This window comes from Notolabrus celidotus, chromosome 14, assembly GCF_009762535.1.
Source record: "Notolabrus celidotus isolate fNotCel1 chromosome 14, fNotCel1.pri, whole genome shotgun sequence".
NCBI lineage: Eukaryota > Metazoa > Chordata > Actinopteri > Labriformes > Labridae > Notolabrus > Notolabrus celidotus.
In genome coordinates this window covers 4,853,201-4,875,535 of record NC_048285.1, presented here as the reverse complement: position 1 = coordinate 4,875,535, position 22,335 = coordinate 4,853,201, and the positions used below count along the sequence as shown (strand labels likewise).

Below are 22,335 nucleotides of genomic sequence, written 5' to 3'. Positions count from 1 at the left end.
ATGCCAGGGACATCGTGGAAAAGGTGATCCAAGAGAGTTTAAAGTGCAGTCCAAACATCCCAGATAACATCCTCTCTTTGGTCATTTCATAAAGTTTGCTCATTTCTGTAAGAATATTAAAACTGGGCAGAGACAGAAACACCAAAGTTAGATGGATAAGCGGGAGGTTTAGCTTGATCTCAAAGTTAAAACCACAAACCTCTACTCAATCTACGCTCTGAAAAATCTGCTCCGTCAGGACCTCCATTAAAATTATTATTATTGTTCATCATTTCAAGATATCATCTGTTTTTTTTGTTCAAAGCTCTGTTTGTTTGAATTTTTACCCATGATGTAAAAATGTCAACTTAAACACTTCAGGCGAGTGATGTTTTTATTTAAAGGAAACATCAATAAAATGAATTCAATATATCAGGAAGAAAAGAAAAGATAGTACAAAGAGTGCATATACAGATTATCCAGTACACATATTACAAAATTACATTTATGTATATTGTACAAGGCAAACAAATCCCAGACATACATGCAGAATGGCTTTAAAATGAAAATGAATAAGTAGATAAGTGAGTACATTAATTAGTGAAAATCATAATAATAATTTAAATAGAACATAAATAAATAGATAGAGAAGAGAAAAAAGGAAATAATAATGAAAAAATATATATTAAAAAAATCATAAATAAAGAAATACGAAAATGTGATACAAAAATATGTTAAAAATAAATACAAAATTAACCCCATGTAATAACCTTCAACTACACCCACAACAACAGAACATGTTTTTCCTTGATTGTTTATGGTGTGCTTCAGAAATGGGTTGGATCCTCAAGGAACCAAGATGGAGAGAAAATAGTGAAGTCTATTATGGAATAGATCAAACTCAAAATCTGCAACCAGCTTCACCTAGGCCGATCTTTGAAATGCAGGGTCTTTGTAAGATTAAAGAAAGGCTGCCACATCTTGAAAAATCGCTCAAGGTAACATCACTTATTTGTTTGATTAGCTTAGATCCAGTGTTTTTTATGTGTTGTGCTTGGAGTTGTATTTCTTATGAAAGGCGAGGTTTGTTAAAGCCCGGCAACTTGTTGACCTCTCCTGACTCACACTTCTTATGTTTTTATAATCAGATCGTAATCAAATACTCATGCAGAATAAATATTATTAGCACCTCTGTGAGGACTCATGAAGCATCATTGGTGCTTCAGATTGGAGGGTTCTTTAACACCAATGATCATCAGAGCTTGACATTAACCAACCTGTCAGACTTTACTTGTTAAGTAGGACGTTAAATAAGAAGCATAAGTATATTTGGCAGATTTCTTCCTCACTCCAAGAAACCAAAGTCTTGTTTTATGGGGCTGCTGTGGCTCAGTGGTAGAGTGGGTTGACTCTCAATCAGAGGGTCGGCAGTTTGAGCTCCCACAGTCACATACCGAGGTGTCCTTGGACCAGATACTGAAACTCTAACTGTGTGAATGTATGGATGGAATAAGTGAATTCTGATGGTCCGCTCTTTAAGGATCCTCTCCACGTATGAACATGGCGTGAATGTGAAGGAGTGTAGAAACGCTTTGAGCAGTCAGAGAGAGTAGAAAAGGGTTATCATAATAAAGAAGTACACGTTTATTACCATTTACATAGAACACTGCTTTATGTTGTTAGAATGAAGGATTGAACTCAGCCGTGTAATAACTCAAATTAAGGTTTAAAGGGGGACTATGTTTATATTTCAGTTTCTAGGTTACATGTTCAGCCTCTGGGCTTTACCTACACAAAATTTCCCTCTTCTCCAGTAATTATTACTTGAATATATACCTGGTGTAGTAATTATATTCCAGGTCTAGGGACACGCTGACCATCTCATCCATTAGTCATAGACATCAGTCTGAACCACGCTGGATGTCCACACAGGTTGGAGATCTCATTATCAACACGAGAGACACCCGACTCTGAGCCAGTATTGGATGTGTGAAGCCTTGACTGACTCGCTGACGCTGCTTACCTCAGCATGAGCAGGAATTAATGAGTCTCAGGAACTGAAGCTGAGAGACGGCAGACAGAGTGGGAAGGACAAGTCTTCTTATTATACAGAATCACCAATGGAGACGGAGCTGAAGGATGCATCGTGTCCAGGTGTCAGGACAGGATATACTGTGTGTTCCTCCAACCTGTCATCAGGAGTTAATGTTGAGTTTGGACGATAAAGCAGAACAGATGAAGATTTCTGCCAAATGTTTCTAACTTTCTAAACAGGAAATGAGTTCTGTTAAATGTTAGGCAAAACAAATGCTGTCAAGTTCAGGGAGAGATCTCGGTTAGGGTGTAAAGATGTTAATTATTCAACGGGAACTCAGGTGTTTTGTAACACAGGATGGTTTTTACTCCGTTGTTAAGTCAGTATTTAGCAAGTTACAGTGGCAAGGACAAACTTCCTTTAACAGGCAGAAACCTCCAGCAGGACCAGATTCATGTTAGACACACATCTGGTTAGACCGAGTTGGAGAGAGGGATAGAGGGAGATCATTGTGTAAATAATATCATGCTTTTAAAAGTGAGACTACACTTGCACTTCTCAACTTGCAGCCACCAGAATCAACGGATAAAACCAGTCTTTTACTTTGCAGGATTAGGAAGTTGCTGTTCTACCTCTGACTGGACTCTTTAGTTTCAGACTTCTTTATGTCCTTAACTAAAAGGCCAGTTTCTGTAGTGTTTTCATGCAATTTGCATTATAATCTGAGCCTGTCAGTTGCAAAATGAAGCACTTATAGTGATTCACAACAAATGTTACATCAGTACCCTTTACAAAACGGAGCAGGTCTAGACCGTACTCTATGTTATATTATTAACAAAGACCCAACATTAAGACAGGATAAGATCCAGTCCCATCTTACAGACAGGACGCAGTCTGATCTCATCTTAATCCACCATGAGCAGAGCACTTTGCAGCATTTAGCAAGTTACAGTGGCAAGGACAAACTTCCTTTAACAGGCAGAAACCTCCAGCAGGACCAGACTCATGTTAGACACACATCTGCTGAGACCGTATCCCCTTCACACTGACTCAGGAATCTGCCTTGCACTGAGCTGAGGTTAAATCTGTGTTTTGGGTTTGAAAGGGGCAAGAGGTCTATACCCCAGCTCCATTTAGCAAGTTACAGTGACAGGGACAAACTTCCTCTAACAGGCAGAAACCTCAAGCAGGACCAGACTCGTGTTGAACAGATGTCTGCTAAATCATCCAAATATGCAACACTATCTTTTTCAGGTCTTCTCAAACTTCTGACACTGTGATGTGATGCCCCCTACAGGTACAGGAGCTTGTGGAGGACATAAAGCACTCCCTGGACCTCCGGCTGCAGGAGCTGGACTGGATGGACGAATCTACCAAGGAGGCTGCCAGAGCAAAGGTCCAGAGCCTCACTCAGCTTCTGCATCACAAACACGAGTCCCTGCCAGATCCGATTAGTGTTTGCAAAGGATTTAATTATTTCTTTGCAAACTCCTTTCTTTCCGGGGGTTTGATTGATTGCTTGGTTAGATGGAAGTGTGTGATAGAATACATCAAGGGCTTGACATTGAGAAGTGCGGATTGCCTAATCCAGATCTCTCTGTGGTGCTGATTTAGGGTCTGCGCTGCAAGATATCCCCTCTAATACTTTTACAATCTGAAGTTATAATCCTTTTAGAGGGCCATGCTGCATATAAAGAGCTTCCCTGTAATCCTATTACATTGGGTTTGCTTGATTAGTTGATGTGAGTGTGTTTGCTGCGTCCAAGAGAGAGTGCGTATGGGAGGTTATTAGTCGCTGTGAGTGGATGTGGGGCCATGCTGGACCAGTGTTTTCTCCTCCTCTTCATCACACTCTCTTCTTCTTCTTCTTCCCCAGTTAAAGCATATGATGGTGATGACAGGATACCCAGATTTCCTGCTCAAACCTGAGCTCATCGATAATGAATACGGGGTGAGTCATGAGCTTCCAGTCATCCTCACAAAATACCAGCACTCATTCATTTCCCAGCATCTCTCTCTCTCCCTCTCTTTCTCTCCATCTCTCTCAAATGATTTTCCGCCCGACACTGCCGTTCATTCTGGTTCATTGTACTCAGATGGAGCAAAAAACACATCATGCACAGGAGTAAATGAAGCACAGACACACTGATGAGACTGTTCAAGTAAATAATACACTTGAAATAAGTTAGCACAACCAGGAGGTACGGGTAGAACCAGCTCTGCTGTCATGAATAATCCGTCAAGCGTTTGTTGATGAGAAACTCTTGCAGGCAGCTGGATAGACGAGGTACATGCTGCACATCTGGGGACTACTGGGATGAGTTTTTGTCTAAATGTTGGTTGAAAGGATTAAAGTGGAATCAACATGTGAGTAAATATCACAAGGTCAACTGAGTCACAAAGGTGGAGCTCAGATAGAGTGCTGCAACATCACTGCACACGACAGCAACTCAGAGTTGTGGGACTCTTGTACTTTAAATTATTTATGTTTCAGGATAACGTATACAACACAGCATAAACAAGCCTGCATAAATTAGTTGTCTCCACTTTGACCAGCTGACATATTCAAATTTAGCCAACTTTCAGGAAGTGCGATTAGGAACTAGTAAATTCATCTTTTTTAGGAGCTTTAAGAATTCATCTGAGTATTTTATGTCTTATTGTTCAGATTTAATGGATGATGTGAATGTGCACGGTTATGAACGTGGTCGCCCACATTCCCAACTCAGTGATTTGAATCCTCTCGGGGGTCATTAACAGCAAATTTTCTGCCATCTCCTGCCACAAAGCGCTCATGCATCTGCTCAACTGCACAGATTTACATTTAATCCACAATGAGACAAATTGCACATCTGGCACTGTAACAGTTATCACACACTAAAAAAACACAGAGCCAAGAAGAGATGATGTGTCGAATGGATCGTGATGTTGCAGGCAAGCTGGAGCAGAGGACGCAGTCTCTCAGAGCTAATGCACCAAATTGAAGCACACCCACTAAATGTTGATATTTTTGCAGACGACAGATTGAGATTGAAGATTTAAATTTGAGCAAACTGAGATGGATTTTGTTTTGCACTTGTCATATGTCACTGCTCCATTCCAGACCATCCCTACACATGTGGAAGTGTACCCATATATGCTGGGTTTTGTCTCTGACAGCCACCACCAATTTAACTATGATAATTATTGTGTCAAAGTTATGTTTTTATGTACAGATATATTAACTTTAGGTCATGCATGAGTGTTGTCATGATCACTGAAACATTTGAGTGTGAGATCCCTTGAAATATCCTGTCACAGTTATGCACCAGTGTTTGTAAACGTGATTCAATACGATGCAAACAGCACCAGAGGAAAGAGATGCAGTTTGTTGTGCAGCACAGATTTAGCTGTATTTAACTTTTGCATGCACTTGGAAGTAGACAATGTCTTTATATCTGACTTGCAAAGGTTTTGCAGGTGCATGATCTTGCAAATCAGATCCTGACAGTCTTCATACTCCTGTAATCTCTTCATATTCATGTTTTACAGTTTGATGTGGACGAGAAGACGTACTTCAAGAACATCCTGAACAGCATCAAGTTCAACATCAAGCTGTCGGTCAAGAAGATCCATGAAGAAGTGGACAAAACGACGTGAGTGTCACATCGCCTCTCATCACAGGAGCTGCTGCAGCTATCTGCCGGCTCAGCTGACTGACACGCGGTGCAAAGCAATTAAAGAAGGTTAATGTATCTGAAATCCAGACTGAGCTGCAGCAGCTGAGGCTCACGCTGCACGCCGTACTCTCGCCACTGTGACTGTTTGTGTCTGGAGAATGTTTGACATGCCGAACATGTGTCCCGCGAATCCCTTTCTGGTTTGTCATATTTGTGGATGCGACGCTGAATTAAAGCAACAGATACCAAATCATCTCTCACAGCTTGAGAAAATCCATTTGATTTACTTATCTGTAGCAGCCAGGCAGCTGCAAAGTGCTCTGGGACATGTGGTTCTGCATGTTCGGATGGAGGGCCTCTCCGCTACGACAGCACATTACAGTCACATTAGCATTCAAAGGTGTCCAAAACAACTGTATCATTAGCCCACACGCAACGCCCTGAAGAGTTGAATCACACAATCCTCCTTTATCGGCAGAGAGTGAACCTCTCATCACTCACGCTGTCTCATCTCTGGGAAATAAATAAAGAACGAAACTCCTCTCCTCCCTCCGTCTCTCCACAGTCCATCAGCCTTTCACTCCTAGAACAACAAGGGCATCTCACACTTTCAGAGTCAGTCATTTGGGGGGATTTTGTGCCAATCGATTGGTCCGGCTTTAAGTGGATTACCGTAAAGGAACTGTCCGTGGTTTTATATGCAGAGGGGAACTTTTTTTTAGCTGTGGGACCACACACACTGAATGCTTCTCACTGGGGGGGGTTTAGAGGGAGAGATAGCAGAGGTGTTTGGGATTCGGCTCAGGATTAGGGTGTGTTTTGAGCAGGTAGATTGGTGTTTTGACTGTGTGTGTGTGTGTGTGTGTGTGTGTGTGTGTGTGTGTGTGTGTGTGTGTGAGGAATCCCATGATTAAAACATTGTTTGTGCGACTGTTTCTCTCCTCAGGTGGCTGCTCCCCCCTCAGGCTCTTAATGCCTACTACCTCCCTAACAAGAACCAAATGGGTGAGTGCGTGACTCCTCATCGCACATACTGATACTTTACTGTCATCTCCACATGCACACTTAATCTTCCCCCCATTGTCATTCTGCACAGCGACCTGGACTGTGTATTAGTTACACACAATTACACCGTGTTTACAACGAGTCAAACACAACGGACGCTTAGAGATAAAGCGTCCAAACATCCTCATATCATATTCCCTCTCATCGCTCACTCTCTTCCTCCGTCTCCTCCTCACATACTTAATACCCCCCTGAAGGAAAAACAAGCAGGATCACCTTCTCCAGTTTTTAACAAATCTAGCCCTCCTCCCCTCCTCTCCCTCCTCTCCCCTCCTCATCCTCACCCAGGATCAGCCTGCTGTCCGCGCCTGCCCACCCGCCCGCTTAAATCTCTCACAGAAAAATCAATGGTGTGCTCTCCAGCTGATGCTAGAGGACAGTAAGAGTCAGACGAACACAGTCATCTATGCTCCGTGGGTCATGTTATTTAACCCACACACACTATTTATCTCACTTAACCCTGATGTAGCGGCTCTCCACTGCACCATATTCATTTTAATGCTCCGTCTCTTTTTAAAGATCTCGTATTAACATACGCAGTGAAGATGTGCCTCCTCTCTGCGGCTCCTTTTGTTTCATGTCTGGAGTTCGGATATGTTTGAAGATTAAAAGACGGGCACAGATTTGATTAAAGCTGCAGACATTTTTCTCTTTATGAGCAACAGCGGCCGATTCTTTAAGGTTCACTTTAAAGAATCAGAGCGCTCGGTTACACACACTCTTTGGTGACGTTTTGCCACGTCAAAGGAACATTTGGCTTTAGTGTGTGAGCATGTTTTCAAGGCCAAGTGTGCAGGGGTCTTGAAATCAATTGAAACACACTCATCAACCCCGTTTTCAAAGTAGATTGAGAAGATGTTGCTGAAGACGTCAGCTCCAAACTTAGCTTTAAACTTTTAGGAAGGAGTCCTTGACGAGAACAGAAGGAGAAATAAATCGCCCAATCATTCAATCTGATCAGATGTTGGGTTTCATTAACATTTAATGTGATTGAATAAATTATAATCCATAATCTATACTCAACTTTGTTTATATAGCGCCTTTCATACATACAAGCATGCAGCCTAAAGTGCTTCACAAAATAACAGAAATAGGTAAAATGGTAAAAGAAATAATCATTATAAAATTATTATAAATGAATTAAAATCACAGTAAAATTAATAAAATAAGAAAGAGTAGAAAGTAAAATTAAAAATCAGTATAAGTTAAAAATATCAGATAAATACAATAAATAAATATATAGATAAATGAGATAAATAAATGTTAAAACAAATATTATAATATTTATAATAATGCAGTCCAGGGCTGGAAATAAATTAATACAATTATTTAAATTTAAAATAAATGAACAAGGTAAGTTTTAAGCTTACTTTTAAAAATGTAAATACTCTGAATACTCATACTCTAAAAGTACTCAGCCTGCAAAATGTGTGAATACTGATGCTTACTGTGCTGCAGCCTCTTCACATGCTGATAGTTAAAGGAATGTTTCCTGCACAGATTATATCTTTGCAGGTCGACCTTTTGCACTTGTATTTTTTCACTGTATATGATCATCATCTAAGATCGATAAACTGATCTGCACTCGCTCTGCAGCGCTCTGTAGATAACCTGAAAGAGAGAGGGAGAGAGATGTCTGCTGTTATGACTCAGCATGCATTGATAGCAGTGTTGTTTTAATTGTTTTGTGCAGCTTGTTTGTGCAGATGTTATTCTGCACTCTCTCCTTCCTGCACGAGGCTCACCTGTTCTGAGCAGAGATCATGAGTGTAACTGTCTCATATTGCCACACACATCATGTTGTGTTCACTGTCACTACATTGTTGCGTTGGCTTGGAGACTTGTGCAAACATGATCACAGCACGACACGACCTGTGTAGTGTTTCATTTACTCACTGTCATTCATCGTTTGTTTTTTACACCTCTGCTTGATGAACGCTCGAGCCTCTTAAAAGTCCTCCTGACTTCTCCTAACTACGAAAAGTTTTTCACCTTTGCTCTCTTAAAGGCTCAGAATAGAATAAGTTAGGGCTTAGTAAATACCTTAATCAGGATCAAGTCTTAGCTTTAAGGAAACTTCTAAGAGAATGTCATCATTTTATAAAGTTTCTTGGAATTGCGTCGCAACTTACAAATGTGTAAACTCTGAACTAAAGTTCTTTTAGACATGAGGGGCTGCTAGCTGATCTGCTGCTGGCTCATTTGTTGGTGTCTAAGTTGCATGTTCATAATTCACAAGGTTTCTATCAGGAGACAAAATACCTGCAAAATGCAAACAGATCATACAACTGCAACAATCTTTTACATGGCTTCAAGCTGCTGCAAAATTGAGCATTCAGAACTATAATCCTGCCTCTGGTGTCAGTTTATGTTCCTCTTTCCTGATCCTTAACACATGCAGAGGCAGCATGCATTGACCCATTATGAGATATGAAGCAAAAGGACTGCAGGGGGAGCTCTAACTCATTTGGCTTTGCAGTCAGCATCCTGTAAATGATAGTGTGGATACTCCTGCTTCATTCTCACATCCCTCCCATAGAACATCAGTCCTGAGGAAGTGTAATTTAAAGACACTTCAGACTCATCGGCAGCAGTTACAGGCTTTAAAAATAACTATAAAGAAATAATGAATCTTCCTCCTGATGGTCTCGTTGGCTTCTGCTAGTCATAAAGAGACATAAGCAGTCATTTCAGTCTGTTTCACAAGCAGGAGCTTTAAGAGAGCGGTAAAAACAACAGCCGTCTAACTTATGACAATGATGCAGTTTCTGCCGGTGTTATGGAGGGCGACTCGCGTTCTCCTTTGACTTTAAGAGAAGAGGGAGAGAGGCTGTTCTTTTCCTCTCCAGTAGCTGCACTTATATTGTTGTATGTGTATGTATTATGTTAAGATCTTTGCTCACGCAGTTTTTCAGGTGTTTTCTTTTTCCTTCAAGAAGAGACTGCATCAGTGTGCTGAACGTTCCCTCTTTATCTCAAGACAAGACTCTGTTTTTGTAGATGTCGTATTTCTAAAGCCTCGTGTGTTTTCTTCTTCTTTGTTACAGTGTTTCCTGCCGGCATTCTTCAGCCCACTCTCTACAACCCTGAATTCCCACAGTAAGTAGCCCTCCTCGTGTCCCCACCTCTGCCTGCTGCTGCTGCTGCTGCCGCCCTCAGGGAGGCAACAACATCCCCACTACCACCACAACAACAAAGGTCATTACAGGCTCAGTTAGTCTGGCAAGCTTCTGCTTCCCTCAAGTCCCGGCACGCCTGATTAAACCAATTTAACTACCCACCAAGAGCTCAATTACAGAACAAGGTCCCGCTAATGGAACAGGTGTCATTCAGAGGTTGCTTCCCTAAATTTGAGTCCGTGGAGTAATTTGATGGAGCATGGAAACAGAGAGCGTCCCTGTCCGTGTCGATCTGTTTCTCATTTCTGACTCTGCAGAAGTTCTTTCTGTTGATGAATTTTCTGCATCAGAGTTGGAAAACTCTTCACAACTTTAAATTAGTTACACGTTTTATGCCGAGAACAAATCATTCTTTCTTCAGTCGTGTTTTTGTTTTAGATTCAAGTTGTTTGTGTTTTATCTCGAGTCACGATTTAGTCTGCTGATAGGCAAAACATTGTTTGATGATGATAATCTGGTATCTTTACAAACATGCTCCAGAGCTGAGAGAGAGAGAGATGATACCAAAACAATACCTACTCTTAAAAAAGCTTTATTTTTTAATCTTATCAGGATCTGAGTTTGTGCATAATCACTACTACACACTTAATGTGACATTATTATTGATGTGTCACTGATATCTTCCTCAGTGCTCCTGATGTTAGATCTGAATTTAGATCTTGATTTTATTGTCTGAATTTGACGATTAGATACTCAAACTTTCAATCACCAGAAAATATGCAAAGTTTAAAACTGACTTCTTCAAGTTGCAAACTCTGCAATTTAATGAAACAGATCACAATGTTTTATCTACTCTGTTAACTTACCTGAGGGTAGTTAGATACAAGGAACAGTCAAATTCATGCTGCAAAATTAAGGGAAGGATCACGATTAGTGGCGAACACCAAGTTAAAGTCTCTTAAAGACAAACTGGGTGTGGGATCAACATCATAGTCAAGAGAAAGGGAAAGCAACACAAGCTTTATGCACATGAAAACTTCCTGAAATGTACGAGGTAGGCTGCATAAGCCATCATTTTTTACCTTGACTTTACTCAGATTTTTCCGCTGGTGAAATTCCTGCACGACGTCAGGATGAGCCGGTGTTTGAACGCAACTCTACATCATCCTCTGTCATGATGACATTTGTATCATGCGACCTGTGCATGCTGGGTTATTCTTTTTCATTCATACTGTGAATACAATTAGATGCTCCAGTGATATAAAGGCAAAAAAATGTGATCTTAGTGAGTCTACTTCGTCAGCCATAGAAGATATCTTGTAGACATTACATGGTGACTGCCACGGCGTCCTTTTTATGTCATGTCTGATCTCCTGAGACCTCCTTCCATATCTGACAGGGAAAACTTCCTGTTATGAAGTGTGATGTGTGAATGAGCAGCTTTGGAATATTTCGGGTTGGCTATCCTGGAGTTTTCTGTAGATTTTCTGGAGTGCATGCTGGGAAAATGTTGTTTTACCATGCTCTGTGGAGCTGTGAGGAAGTGGTTTAGGATGACAGAAAATGTTTGTTGTTGACTAAGAAAACTTCTGAGAGACGTGCAAATAAATGAAGAAAGAAACAAATGGGCGTGGACTTAGCCTACGGGTAACGTTGCGCGCCCATGTAGCGGGAGGTACAAGCTCGAATCCAGTTTCCTACACTATCCACTGTCCTCTCCCTAAATCAATAAAGGTATAAAAGCCCAAAATATATATGTACAAAAAAAAGTAACAAACAAATTTGACACGGGTGAAAACACAATTAAAACCAATCAATGTAACAACTGCAGTTACTACTTATCACCACATGGGTCGAACCTAACTGAGATCCTATTTCAACTGTTACACAAAGTACTGCAGCTGATTATTGAAGTGCACTTGAAAAATAAAATAAATCATTGCTAATGTGCAAACATGAGCATCATTAAAGAATTTAAAATTCAATAACTTTGTCAGGATGTGATTGGTAGCTGATAATTAAAGCAGCTTTAATTACGAAGCACTTTTTAGACTCAGAGGCAATCCTAAAAGCTGCTCAGGAGTCCTGACTTGGGCGAAAGTTCAAGCACTGACAGTGAATTTAAGATAAACAGATTATATTTTAGTTTGATGTTAAATATTATTCAGAAGTGGACATTTTTGCAGATTATAGTCTTTAAACTTATATTTTTTTACTTTCTCTTTGAATGATTTTAAATTTCCTGCGTGTGAAGCACTTTGGATTCCCTTTTTGCTGAAAAGTGCTCTATAAATAAACTTGCTGAAAGTTGATTTCTCATTGTGAGAAATAATTTCATCTATTGAGCTCAGGCTGTAAACACACCATCTATTATTTACTGTTAGAGGGAGTCATAGGAGTAAGTCAGGGTGCTCTATCGGACACTTAAGCACTTAAATGAAATAAATGTCACAAAGAAAAAAAAGTTGCAGGGAAATCTTCGGAAAGTAAGTTAAATTTTGCAATCAGGTTTAAAATCTGTGCAAGTTCATATTCATTCCGTACGCTGATAAATTAAAACCCTAATGGCTGTCTGGAAGGTAAATCAATGCAGAAAGTTTGAGTGTGGTGTGAGAAATAGCGATACCCTGCAGCTCTGAGGGATGTGCATGTAAACAAATATTTTCCACTAGAAATGCTCTTTAGTAAGCAAAGCTATTCACCCACTGCTGCCAGTATTAAGTGTGATTCAAGCCAATACATACAGCACAGAACAAATTACTGCACCTCCTGCATTCACACTCTCCTGAGTAATTACACACACACATACAGACACACACACACACCTCTATTAGCTGTTTGTGTACTCAACATTAGCTTACACTTCTATATCTTCATTAGAGAGATCTCTACTATTTCCACTACCTGCTGCCGCACATGCTAATCAATATTAATTAATGATGTAGTTACACGCGCGCACGCGTGTGTGTGTGTGTGTGTGTGTTTTTGTGTGTGTGTGTGTGCGCGTGTGTGTGTGTGTGTGTGTTTTTGTGTGTGTGTGTGTGTGTGTGTGTGTGTGTGTGTGTGTATATATGTGTATGTGTATGTGTATGTACCTGTCCCCTTGAAGTTATTACTGCAGTAGCCTCGTCAACTCTTGCTCTTCCACTCTCACACACACACACACACACACACACACACACACACACACACACACACACCACACACACACACACACACACACACACACACACACACACACACACACACACACACACACACACACACACACACAAAACACACACACACCTACACACACACCTCTCCACTATCAGGTCGAGTATAATGAAGCTTCAATCAGCCAGTTAGTTCAGCGGGGGAGTTGGGCCCAGTGTGTGGCGGTGTATCGACGAGCTGTCAGAAAGTCATTTTCGGACGTAGCCATGTGAATAGCCCCGAGCCTGCCCTCTCATCGCTCTCTATATCTGCATGTGTCGCAGAGACAGCGCTGCAGCCCAGACCATGGTCAAGGAGAGGTGGAGCAAAGGGGGCTTGAGGTGGAGGAGCATGAGGGCTGAGGGCAAATTGGTGCTTAAAGAAACTAAAAGAGAAGAAAATAGAAGAAAGGAGAGAGAAGAAGAAAAGCAAGGATTAAGAGGAGCTCTTGTGTATCAAAATGCACTTTCAGGGTGTGTGTTGTTTTGTGTGCACCATCAAATCCTTAGTACAAGTCACATGCGAGGTACAGACCCGTTTTTAGGTGGAGCTTAAAGCCTGATTTATACTTCTGCGTTGAATTGACGGCGTAGCCTGCACCGAAGGTCCACATAGCAGAGGCCTACGCACGTAGCTGACATGCACCTCCTCCAAAATGTAGCTACGCGTTGAATCAACGTGGACCGCAAGCCCTGTGATTGGTCCGCTTGGCGGCATTGTGTTTCCTGCATTTACAGCACTTCCAGGATCCCCGCTCATCGGCTGCTCATCTGCCATGTATTTCATCCCCTCCTCTCTATTCTTCATGTAATCATGTCTGTATGATAAACAGCAACATGGATCAGCTGTAGATGAACATAACACGCTCTGAGTCTCTGTGGAAAAGCAAACAGAGATCATTGCGGTGCCAGAAACAAGCGACCCGACTATCAGAGAGACCACACTGCCCTCATGCAGAGTATTGCTGCACGACACGGACACATTGACGCACAAGTATGTGGGGCTCATGTCCATAGCAGTATAAACCAGCCTTAAGTGAGTTTCCTCAGCTTTTGCAGCCAGCCTCTAGTGGACGCTTAAGGAACTGCACTTTTTTGCAACATTAGTTTAACTTTTCAACAGCAGTGGTGCCGCTTGGCTTCAAAAAGGCACCAAAATAAAACAGTCAGGTCTTTGAACCAGATGTGGAAACAAAGATTGAGAAATGACCAGTTGAAACCCTGCTTTATTACATCCTCTACTCTGAATTTGTACATAAATGACAAAACCAACAACTTTTGTTATCCAGAAAGACTACAAACGTGTGACTGATGCCATAAAGTTGTTAGGAAATGCTTACTGAGGCTTTAAACCAAATTAAAAGTGACTCTTCTTTGTCATTGTTTTTGCAGCCAGAGTCTCTTCCTGCTGGCCGAATATTGGTTTAACTTCTGCAGAGACTTCACTGTTGAATCCAGGCGACGCCTACCTCTTTAATACAGCCTCTAAGGTCTGCACAGAGAAAAGGGGCATTAAGCTTCTTTCATTTAATACCAATCTGAGCCGCAAGTCTCCAAAATTAGATCCCAAGTGCAACTTGTGTTTCATCTCCTCTGGCTGAGCTGAATTAGCAATGAGGACAATGGGACAAAACAAGGGAGAGGAATCCAGCGAGCGGACTTTAATGACTCTGAGACACTTAAAATCAATCTAAAGTCACACTGCTTTGTTCTGAAGCGTGTGGATGTGAATACAGACCCTGTCTTTCAGTATCTGTGAGAGCGAGCATGCGAAACCGTACTCCATGAAGCATTTTTGATGTGATATCATGCACATTGAAAAACTATCGGTATCTCTGATGACATGATAAGTGGAGGCTTCTGGAGCTGTTTACGACATGCTGAAGGTCTTTAAAGAAAACTATCTTTGGAGAAATCCACTTTCTTTCATGAAATATTAATCCAACACCAGAAGATGCTAAGCTTAGCTTTTGCAGCACACAGACCTGAAGTATTTAGAAGCAGACAGACAGGCTCGGTATAAAGGGAACAAAATCCACTGAGCAGCATCTTTGAAGCTGTGTGTTTAATAAGTTCCTTTATTTTCTTTGCAGAGAGTCAGGTTGGCTTTTTCTTTGTTTCCTGCTGCAGCTTCATATCAGATGAGGAGATGTTCAGAAACAAACAAACAAACGTGTGTGAATATAACTTTAACTCAGAGGCAGCCCCTACCAGTGGAGCAGACAATGAAATCTAAGGATAACTTTATTGTTATTAATTGGTTTAACCTGACCTTGAGGGCCTCAGTCTGCTACTTTTGCACCTGGTAAGTTGTTAAAATAGTCCAAGAAGGGCTTCCATGTTTCAGAGTACCTCCTAGCAGAACCCTGACTACGGTACCGTAATTCTTCTAACTTTCAATGTGTCGCCACATCTCTGACCCACCGAGCGTGTGAAGGTGGAGCTCTGTCCTTCCACTTAAGGAGAATAAGTCGGCGGGCCAGAAGAGAGGCGAAGGCAAGAGAGCTTGATTGACAACCTGAAAGGGACATCCATTTTTGCCTTTATTGATAGGACAGCTGTAGATAGACAGGAAATGTGGGGAGCAGAGTGAAGGAAGATTTTCAGCAAATGGTCGTAGCCGGGAATCGAACCAGAAACATCTGTGACGAGGACTATAGCCTCTGTATGTGGGGTGCTTGGACCGTTAGGCCACCAGTGCCCCAACCTCAAATATTTTTAACATCACAGTATTTAGCTTCATACAGTTAATTTAAAAACTACGACAGGAAAGGAAAGTCACGATCATGGGGTTCATTATATTGCCTGTAGGTTAATCTTTGCATGTAAAAAGTTCAGCCTTGATGCCTCTAAAAACTCTTGCTTTAAAAGGAATCCTGCATAGTAAGTCATGTTGACAATAATTCACAGGGAACACAAATACGTCAGTGTTGCCAGTGCCAGACGAGAACCTCAGTCTAAACCAGTGTGTCAACCTAATAGTGCAGATTTGTTTTATGCAGCTAAGGAGACTCTCCAAAATGAGGCTGTTTTTATCTAGAAAAAATCCTTGAGACGGTCATTCATGCTCCCGTTTGGACTTCTTTAACTCGTTGTATAATGTTTAAACAATCATAGTTTGCACAAGTTACAGCTCGTCCAAAATGCAGCAGCCCGACTCCTCAGTAGAACCAAAGAGAGAGACCACATCACTCCTGTTTTAGCTTTCCTCCATTGACTCCCGATACATTTTAGACTGATTTTAAGGTTTTATTGTTGACTTTTAAAGCACGCTCTGGACTTGCAACCCAGTACATTTCTGATCTCCTCACCCCATACGTGTCCAGTCGTACGCTGAGGTCCTCAGCCAAGGCTCTGCTCGTCGCCCCATGGTGGAGGCTGAGGACCAAAGGTGATCGGGCCTTTTCTGTCGGATCCCCCACCCTCTAGAAAAACCTCCCCGAGGAGATCAGACTGGCAGCTTCTTTATCCTCTTTTATGTCTCTTTGAAAAACGCATTTTTCAGAGGAGGTGTCTTTATTATTTGAAAACTCAGAAGATTTTGAGAAATTTGAAGGAATAAATAAACTCATAGCCCGCCATATTACTCAGCCTACACTGTGACATCAGGTGGCTGCTGCCCTGAACTCTCCCTGCAGAGCGTCGTCTGTTGAGCTTTAACATAACATAAACACTGTCTTATTATGCAGAGTTCCTTTAAAGCACCTGAAGGCAACAAGAAAGATATAAGATTTGTGTAATGTTCCTGTGTTTCTTTTCACCTCTTCCAGGTCTCTAAACTACGGAGGAATCGGAGCCATAATCGGCCACGAGCTGACCCACGGATATGATGACTGGGGTAAGAATGAGAGCCCATAATAAACATTAACAAAGCTCATGCACTCATTCGTGTTCACAACATTGAGACGAGTGTTTGCACCAAATGATTCACTTTCACTGTGAGAGCAAAGGTTCCCTGATCATTCGTAATATTTCATGTCGCCTGTGTGAAGCTGCAGCTGTGCAGAAAAGACTATTTTGAGCCTCAATCTCTAACTTTCATTTCCAGTCTGAAGCGTTGCCCTTTAAGGTACATCTGAGTCTGATAATGAGTGTGAAATTTCTGCCAGCCAACTACCCAATGCTGGATTATCTCTGACTGTGACTGGAAGGTTTGTTCACTCGCAGCGTTTTCATTCAGCTTTGCCTCTTCTTCAACATATTTACTCGTCAGCCGTTTCCCGCTGACTCCACGCTCAGCTGGGGAGGCAGAAGTAGTTTAAAAACCTCACTCTGCTGGGTTGCAGAGGGAGTCCAACTGCGGTTATCGGATCAATCAGGTGCTCCCTGATTGATCAGCTTTTGAAAAGACAACAGATAATGTAAATCCAGAGGGATATGTCACGGTATAACAACACATTTGATAGCCTATGAGCCCAGCAAGGGTCCTTTTCCTGTATCTACACGCCTCGTGGGTTTCACACCTCTTCTGCACAGATCAAACATCTCTTGTTTGTTTGCTGTAGATGTTGTTTTTGCTATATTCTGCAAATTAAACTAAAAATGAGTTACATTGAATTCCTATCTTTAGAACAGCATTTCCATGAGAACCACTCTCCTCAAAATAATTCATATTTGCATGTATAAGTTATATTTGGTGGTATGGCTCTGTTCTGGGAGCTCCCTGCCCTTCCATGTGCCTGCGTGGAAGGGCCTGAGGTGGGGAGAGCACACCTCCCCTCTCTTTCATGTCCATACATGAAAAGCCAAGGCAGGTAGAGCAGCAGCAAAGACTCCTCGGGTACAGATCAGAGCGAGCACCAGTGACTATACAAATGACATTGATGAGTAAACGCCCATTTTGCTATTTGCTTATTGGATGTGTAGAGCTGTCAGCTGATAGGGGCTGGTGTTGAGATTAGCTGATGATCTGTGGGTGGAGCTTGACTATGAGGCCTTCCTGAACTAACGCTATGCTCAGTTTTTAGTTGAACTGGATCATTTCATAACACCACGAGTAGCACTATCATGATAATATACATTTAACTATTAAATAACTAACACAATGAACAGCAAGGACATGGCTGTGCTTACATTAGCTGTTGTCTGAAGGAGGCGTAGTTTGTTTTTTTTACTGGACTTTTGGTTGCTCCAGATTTCTCGATCCATTGCGTCATATGAAAACAGCCGCCGTGTCCAGCAGCAGAACAAAGTGTACAAAGTGACTCACTGGGCAGCTCTTTGGACTGTAAAGGAAAGTTGTAGGTTGTGATGTCTTCATGCTAACACTGCCCCCCCCCCCCCCCTCCCCTGCCCTTTTGCCCTTCATCATAGTGATGCAATGGTTCATGTCCCTAGGGGGCCAGTATGACCGCCACGGAAACCTCCGACAGTGGTGGACCGAGGAGTCCTACAGAAAGTTCCAGACCAAGGCCGAATGTATCGTCAAGCTCTACGACAACTTCACTGTTTATAACCAGAGGGTGGGTCCACACACACACACACACACACACACACACACACACACACACACACACACACACACACACACACACACACACACACACACACTCTCACACACACACACACACACACACACACACACACACACACACACGCATACATAAACGGGAGCAGTCTGTACTTTTACCTTAACTCTGGATAAAAATGCAAATTCTTGGCAGGCTTTAAGGAATTTTGCAACATCTTGTCCACATTACAAAGAAAAACATAATTACACGATTCTTTTAAGGCTCTTTCAAAACAGCTAGCAGAGTGCTAATATGCTACATTCTGCATCATAGACATTTTAAGTTAATTTAAGCGCAAAGGAGGACTGGCTGAGGACATTAGTTAACATTTGTAGCCCCCACCTCAAGTCTGTCACCATAAGAGTTAGCAACAAGCAGTGCTGAAAATTAAAGCTGGTGTGAAAGTGCCAAAAACTGCAGTTCCTCTAGTGTCCACTTCAGGCTAGCTCCAAACGATACCTGTTTTTACAGCTGAAGTTTAACATTTTTACAGCTTGGGACAAAAACAAGATGACAGGGTTTGATAGCTCATTTCTTTATTCCTGAAAACTGTACAGAGGGTGGATTTTGCATTATTAGCCATAATGGTTGGTCTGATTGACAGGTAGGAGCACTGCTGTTTGTAGGGCAGAAAGGCTACAGCCTCAACTCCACCTCTTTGCTGGTTTCTTCAGTTGTTGGAAGTTAGGTGGAGTCAGCATGTTTCATATGGTGAATGCAATCTTTGGGCTTTGAACACCTCTTTAGAAACCAATGGGTCGCAGCCATAGACTGTATAAATATGGACGTAGTCTCCGTGACGTCACCCATCTGTTCCTGAGCGCTGTTTTGAAGCCAATCATCGGCAGGAGCCATATTGGAAATGCTGAACTCATCCAAACTTAGTGTGAGGTAAAGAGGCGGGGTTTGAGCCTCCTAGCCAACAGTTATGTGTTCCCCCCTGTCAGTCAGGTCAGTCATGTCCTTATTTTGGCAAAACTCATAATCCTAATATCTTCTGAACCGTCACGTTAGAAAAAAATTAACCCCCCGTACAGTGAGTGCCGTCAAAATTAGCGAGGTAGACCCAGGCTGTAAACATGTTTATTTCTGCTGTAAAGATCGTCTTTTTTGAATTGGTGTGTGGTTTCCGGTACTTCCGGAGCCAGCCTCAAGCGGATTCTCGATGAATTGCAGTTTCTATTTTCCTAACACTTCTATTTTGGGACTGGATGTTGCCGCTTGGTCACAGTGTTATTGTAGTAATATGGCCTACCCTTGCATTTTGCCTGTTCAGGTCCAGAGGTAGGGTGTCATGATTCTTGTTGGGACAGAGGGTAAGGGGAAGTGTTTGGGCTACACGGCCCTTCAAATATAGATATTTCTGAGTCACACTAAAAAACTGAGTGTTATGAAGAATCTGTATGAATGCTTTTCATACATCATGAGAAATGCACAAATGTATTTTCTTCATTAGTCAGATGTGAAAACTACAACAATCATTGTATTATCCTAGTTACATGTTGTTTCAATGTATTATGGTTATTTTCTTTACAACAACCATCATACAAATCACTGTGATGCTGATGTCTCGGTATAACTAGTTAGCAAGTTAATATCTTGTCTGTTTACATGAATGCCATCAACGACTACTGACGACATATCAGGGTCTTGAAAGGTTGTCTCATGTGATTGAGACTCTTTCTCTGTCCAGGTGAACGGCCGTCTGACTTTAGGGGAGAACATAGCAGACATGGGTGGGCTGAAGCTGTCCTACTACGTGAGTATAATCTGACACCATCATTGTTCAAATACTGTGGATAAGTTGCCTCACTAAGTCTTAATATTAGAGTTTATTTTATCAGTATGTGGCGTGTCTTTCCATTTTCTGGCTCAAAGATCCTCCTCTTCATTCTCTTCATAAACCTCTCCGCTGTATATGCATGGAGGTAAAGCAAAGACGAGCTCCAGATTCAAGATAGAGAGATAAAGATTTTACCTGCATTCCTGTTCTCTGCTTGTATCCGTGTGTGTGAGAGGACAGCGGTGTGTCTGGTATGCTGCATAATTCAGCTCCACTCTGTGTGTGTCAGTTGTCTGTATAGGAGCAAGGAGTGTTTTGTACATGCAGAAACAAAAGTACAAAGAGAATGAGCGGATTCTTTTAAGTGATGAAATTAAAATGCAGCGGCGGTGTCACAGCGCCTGAAGGGCATGTCAGTCAGTCTGGCTGAATTTAGCAACATTAAGAGTAATTCGACACTTTTCAGAAATCTCTGCCAGAGGAGAATGTAAATGTCCTTTATGTGTTCAGATCTTTATTTATCCTGATGCGACTTTTGATGTGAGTTGAGGGTTCATAAGTTCATTTGAATCTCTTGTCTTTCATTATTCACCACCCCTGCACACCTCTGCCCTCCTGTCCAGGCATATCAGAAGTGGGTGCGAGAACACGGTCCAGAGAGACCCCTGCCCGGCCTCAGATACACACACGAGCAGCTGCTCTTCATCGCCTTTGCACAGGTACAGAAGCATCCAAATATTTTCACACTGCTTTTTTCATTTCATCAAAGCAACTTGAAACCTCAGCTAACAATTGCTTTCCAGCTTTGTAATGAGTGTGTTTGGTTTAATTAAGTTAGCATCTCAAAGGTGTTGAAATCAGTTTAATGTAAATTTGATTTATTTTATTTCCCATCTGTAAAATTCTCCGGGAAAGTGTTTGTGCTTGGTATTTATTTCATAATTAATTCTGTGATGCAGCTGGAAGAGTCAAACAGCACTCTCAGGGTTGTTTACACCTGTATGTTGACAGCTACAGGTGATAACTGACATCTGCAGGTGCTGAGAGTGGACTGCAGGTGTCTATTTTCACCTGCAGGTTTAGTCTGATGCTCTATTTACAGCAGCAGGAGACAATTAGCTCGATAGCTACCGAAACACCAATCGGCTGTATTCTGCAGCAGTGCTTTACAAAGTGAGGCGTGCCTCCCCTGGGGGGCACCAGAGGGCATCATGGGAGGCACAGCATGAAATGAAATGAGGAAAAGTCACTGTAAACATTTTGTGAGCTGACTTCTGTGATGTGTGGGGCTCAATGGATCAATATTTAGTGACTGCAGAGAAACAGTTTCTAGAACGAGCAGAAAGTGAAGGACCACAAAAGCAAGTACCCGTCAAAGCTGCAGGTGGAGGATGACCTGTGTTCATATTTTATACAGTACAAACCCTGCAGCATCTGCTCAGGTGCATCAAAGACACAGCCTTGTTGTTGTTGTGAAGTAGAGGAGGGCATGATGGCAGTTACTTTAGCTCAAAGCAGATGTGAAACAGACATGTGCATGATGTTAAGCTACTAATTTGACAATCAGAGGTGCTCATAGTGCACAGTAATGGTTTGTTTGGTGTCCTGATTGTTGCACGTATACACAAACATTTGTTTTGAGATTATGGGAATTAAATGGAGTGATGCCTGAGAGCAAGTCCAGGCCAAGTGGCTTCTGACGTGTTGAAAATGGACACCAATGCAGAGGTGGCAGTTCCTAAAGAGTCCAATTGAGGATGGCTTCAAAAGCTGATAAGCACCCATCAGGTCCCATGGTTCTACAGCAGAGAGAAACATGTTTACAGCCTGGTCTCAATAGTTTATAAAAACTGTATCAGATGAATTCTGTGTTATGCATCTGTTTTAATGCTAAAAGTTATGCATACATTTGCATAATGAAAGTATGTTTGAGTCAGCATTTCTAACCTGGTGACCACCGTTGTTGATCTTCATACTGCCGCTTCAGAGAC

The 22,335-nt window shown here is 41.8% G+C and overlaps 1 protein-coding gene across 6 annotated transcripts in view; it reads left to right on the top strand.

The window, feature by feature from the left end:
• LOC117825006 (endothelin-converting enzyme-like 1) overlaps positions 1 to 22,335 on the top strand; it is a 184,237-nt gene that overhangs the window by 159,017 nt on the left and 2,885 nt on the right. For 5 of the 6 annotated variants that reach the window (XM_034700580.1, XM_034700579.1, XM_034700576.1 and 2 more), the window contains 9 exons: positions 3,312 to 3,410; positions 3,891 to 3,965; positions 5,546 to 5,649; positions 6,620 to 6,678; positions 9,786 to 9,837; positions 16,822 to 16,889; positions 18,365 to 18,513; positions 20,255 to 20,320; positions 20,968 to 21,063. In XM_034700580.1, coding sequence (XP_034556471.1) covers positions 3,312 to 3,410; positions 3,891 to 3,965; positions 5,546 to 5,649; positions 6,620 to 6,678; positions 9,786 to 9,837; positions 16,822 to 16,889; positions 18,365 to 18,513; positions 20,255 to 20,320; positions 20,968 to 21,063 — 768 coding nt within the window. The remainder of the gene's footprint in view (positions 1 to 3,311; positions 3,411 to 3,890; positions 3,966 to 5,545; positions 5,650 to 6,619; positions 6,679 to 9,785; positions 9,838 to 16,821; positions 16,890 to 18,364; positions 18,514 to 20,254; positions 20,321 to 20,967; positions 21,064 to 22,335) is intronic. The other variant, XM_034700582.1, reaches the window with a different exon arrangement.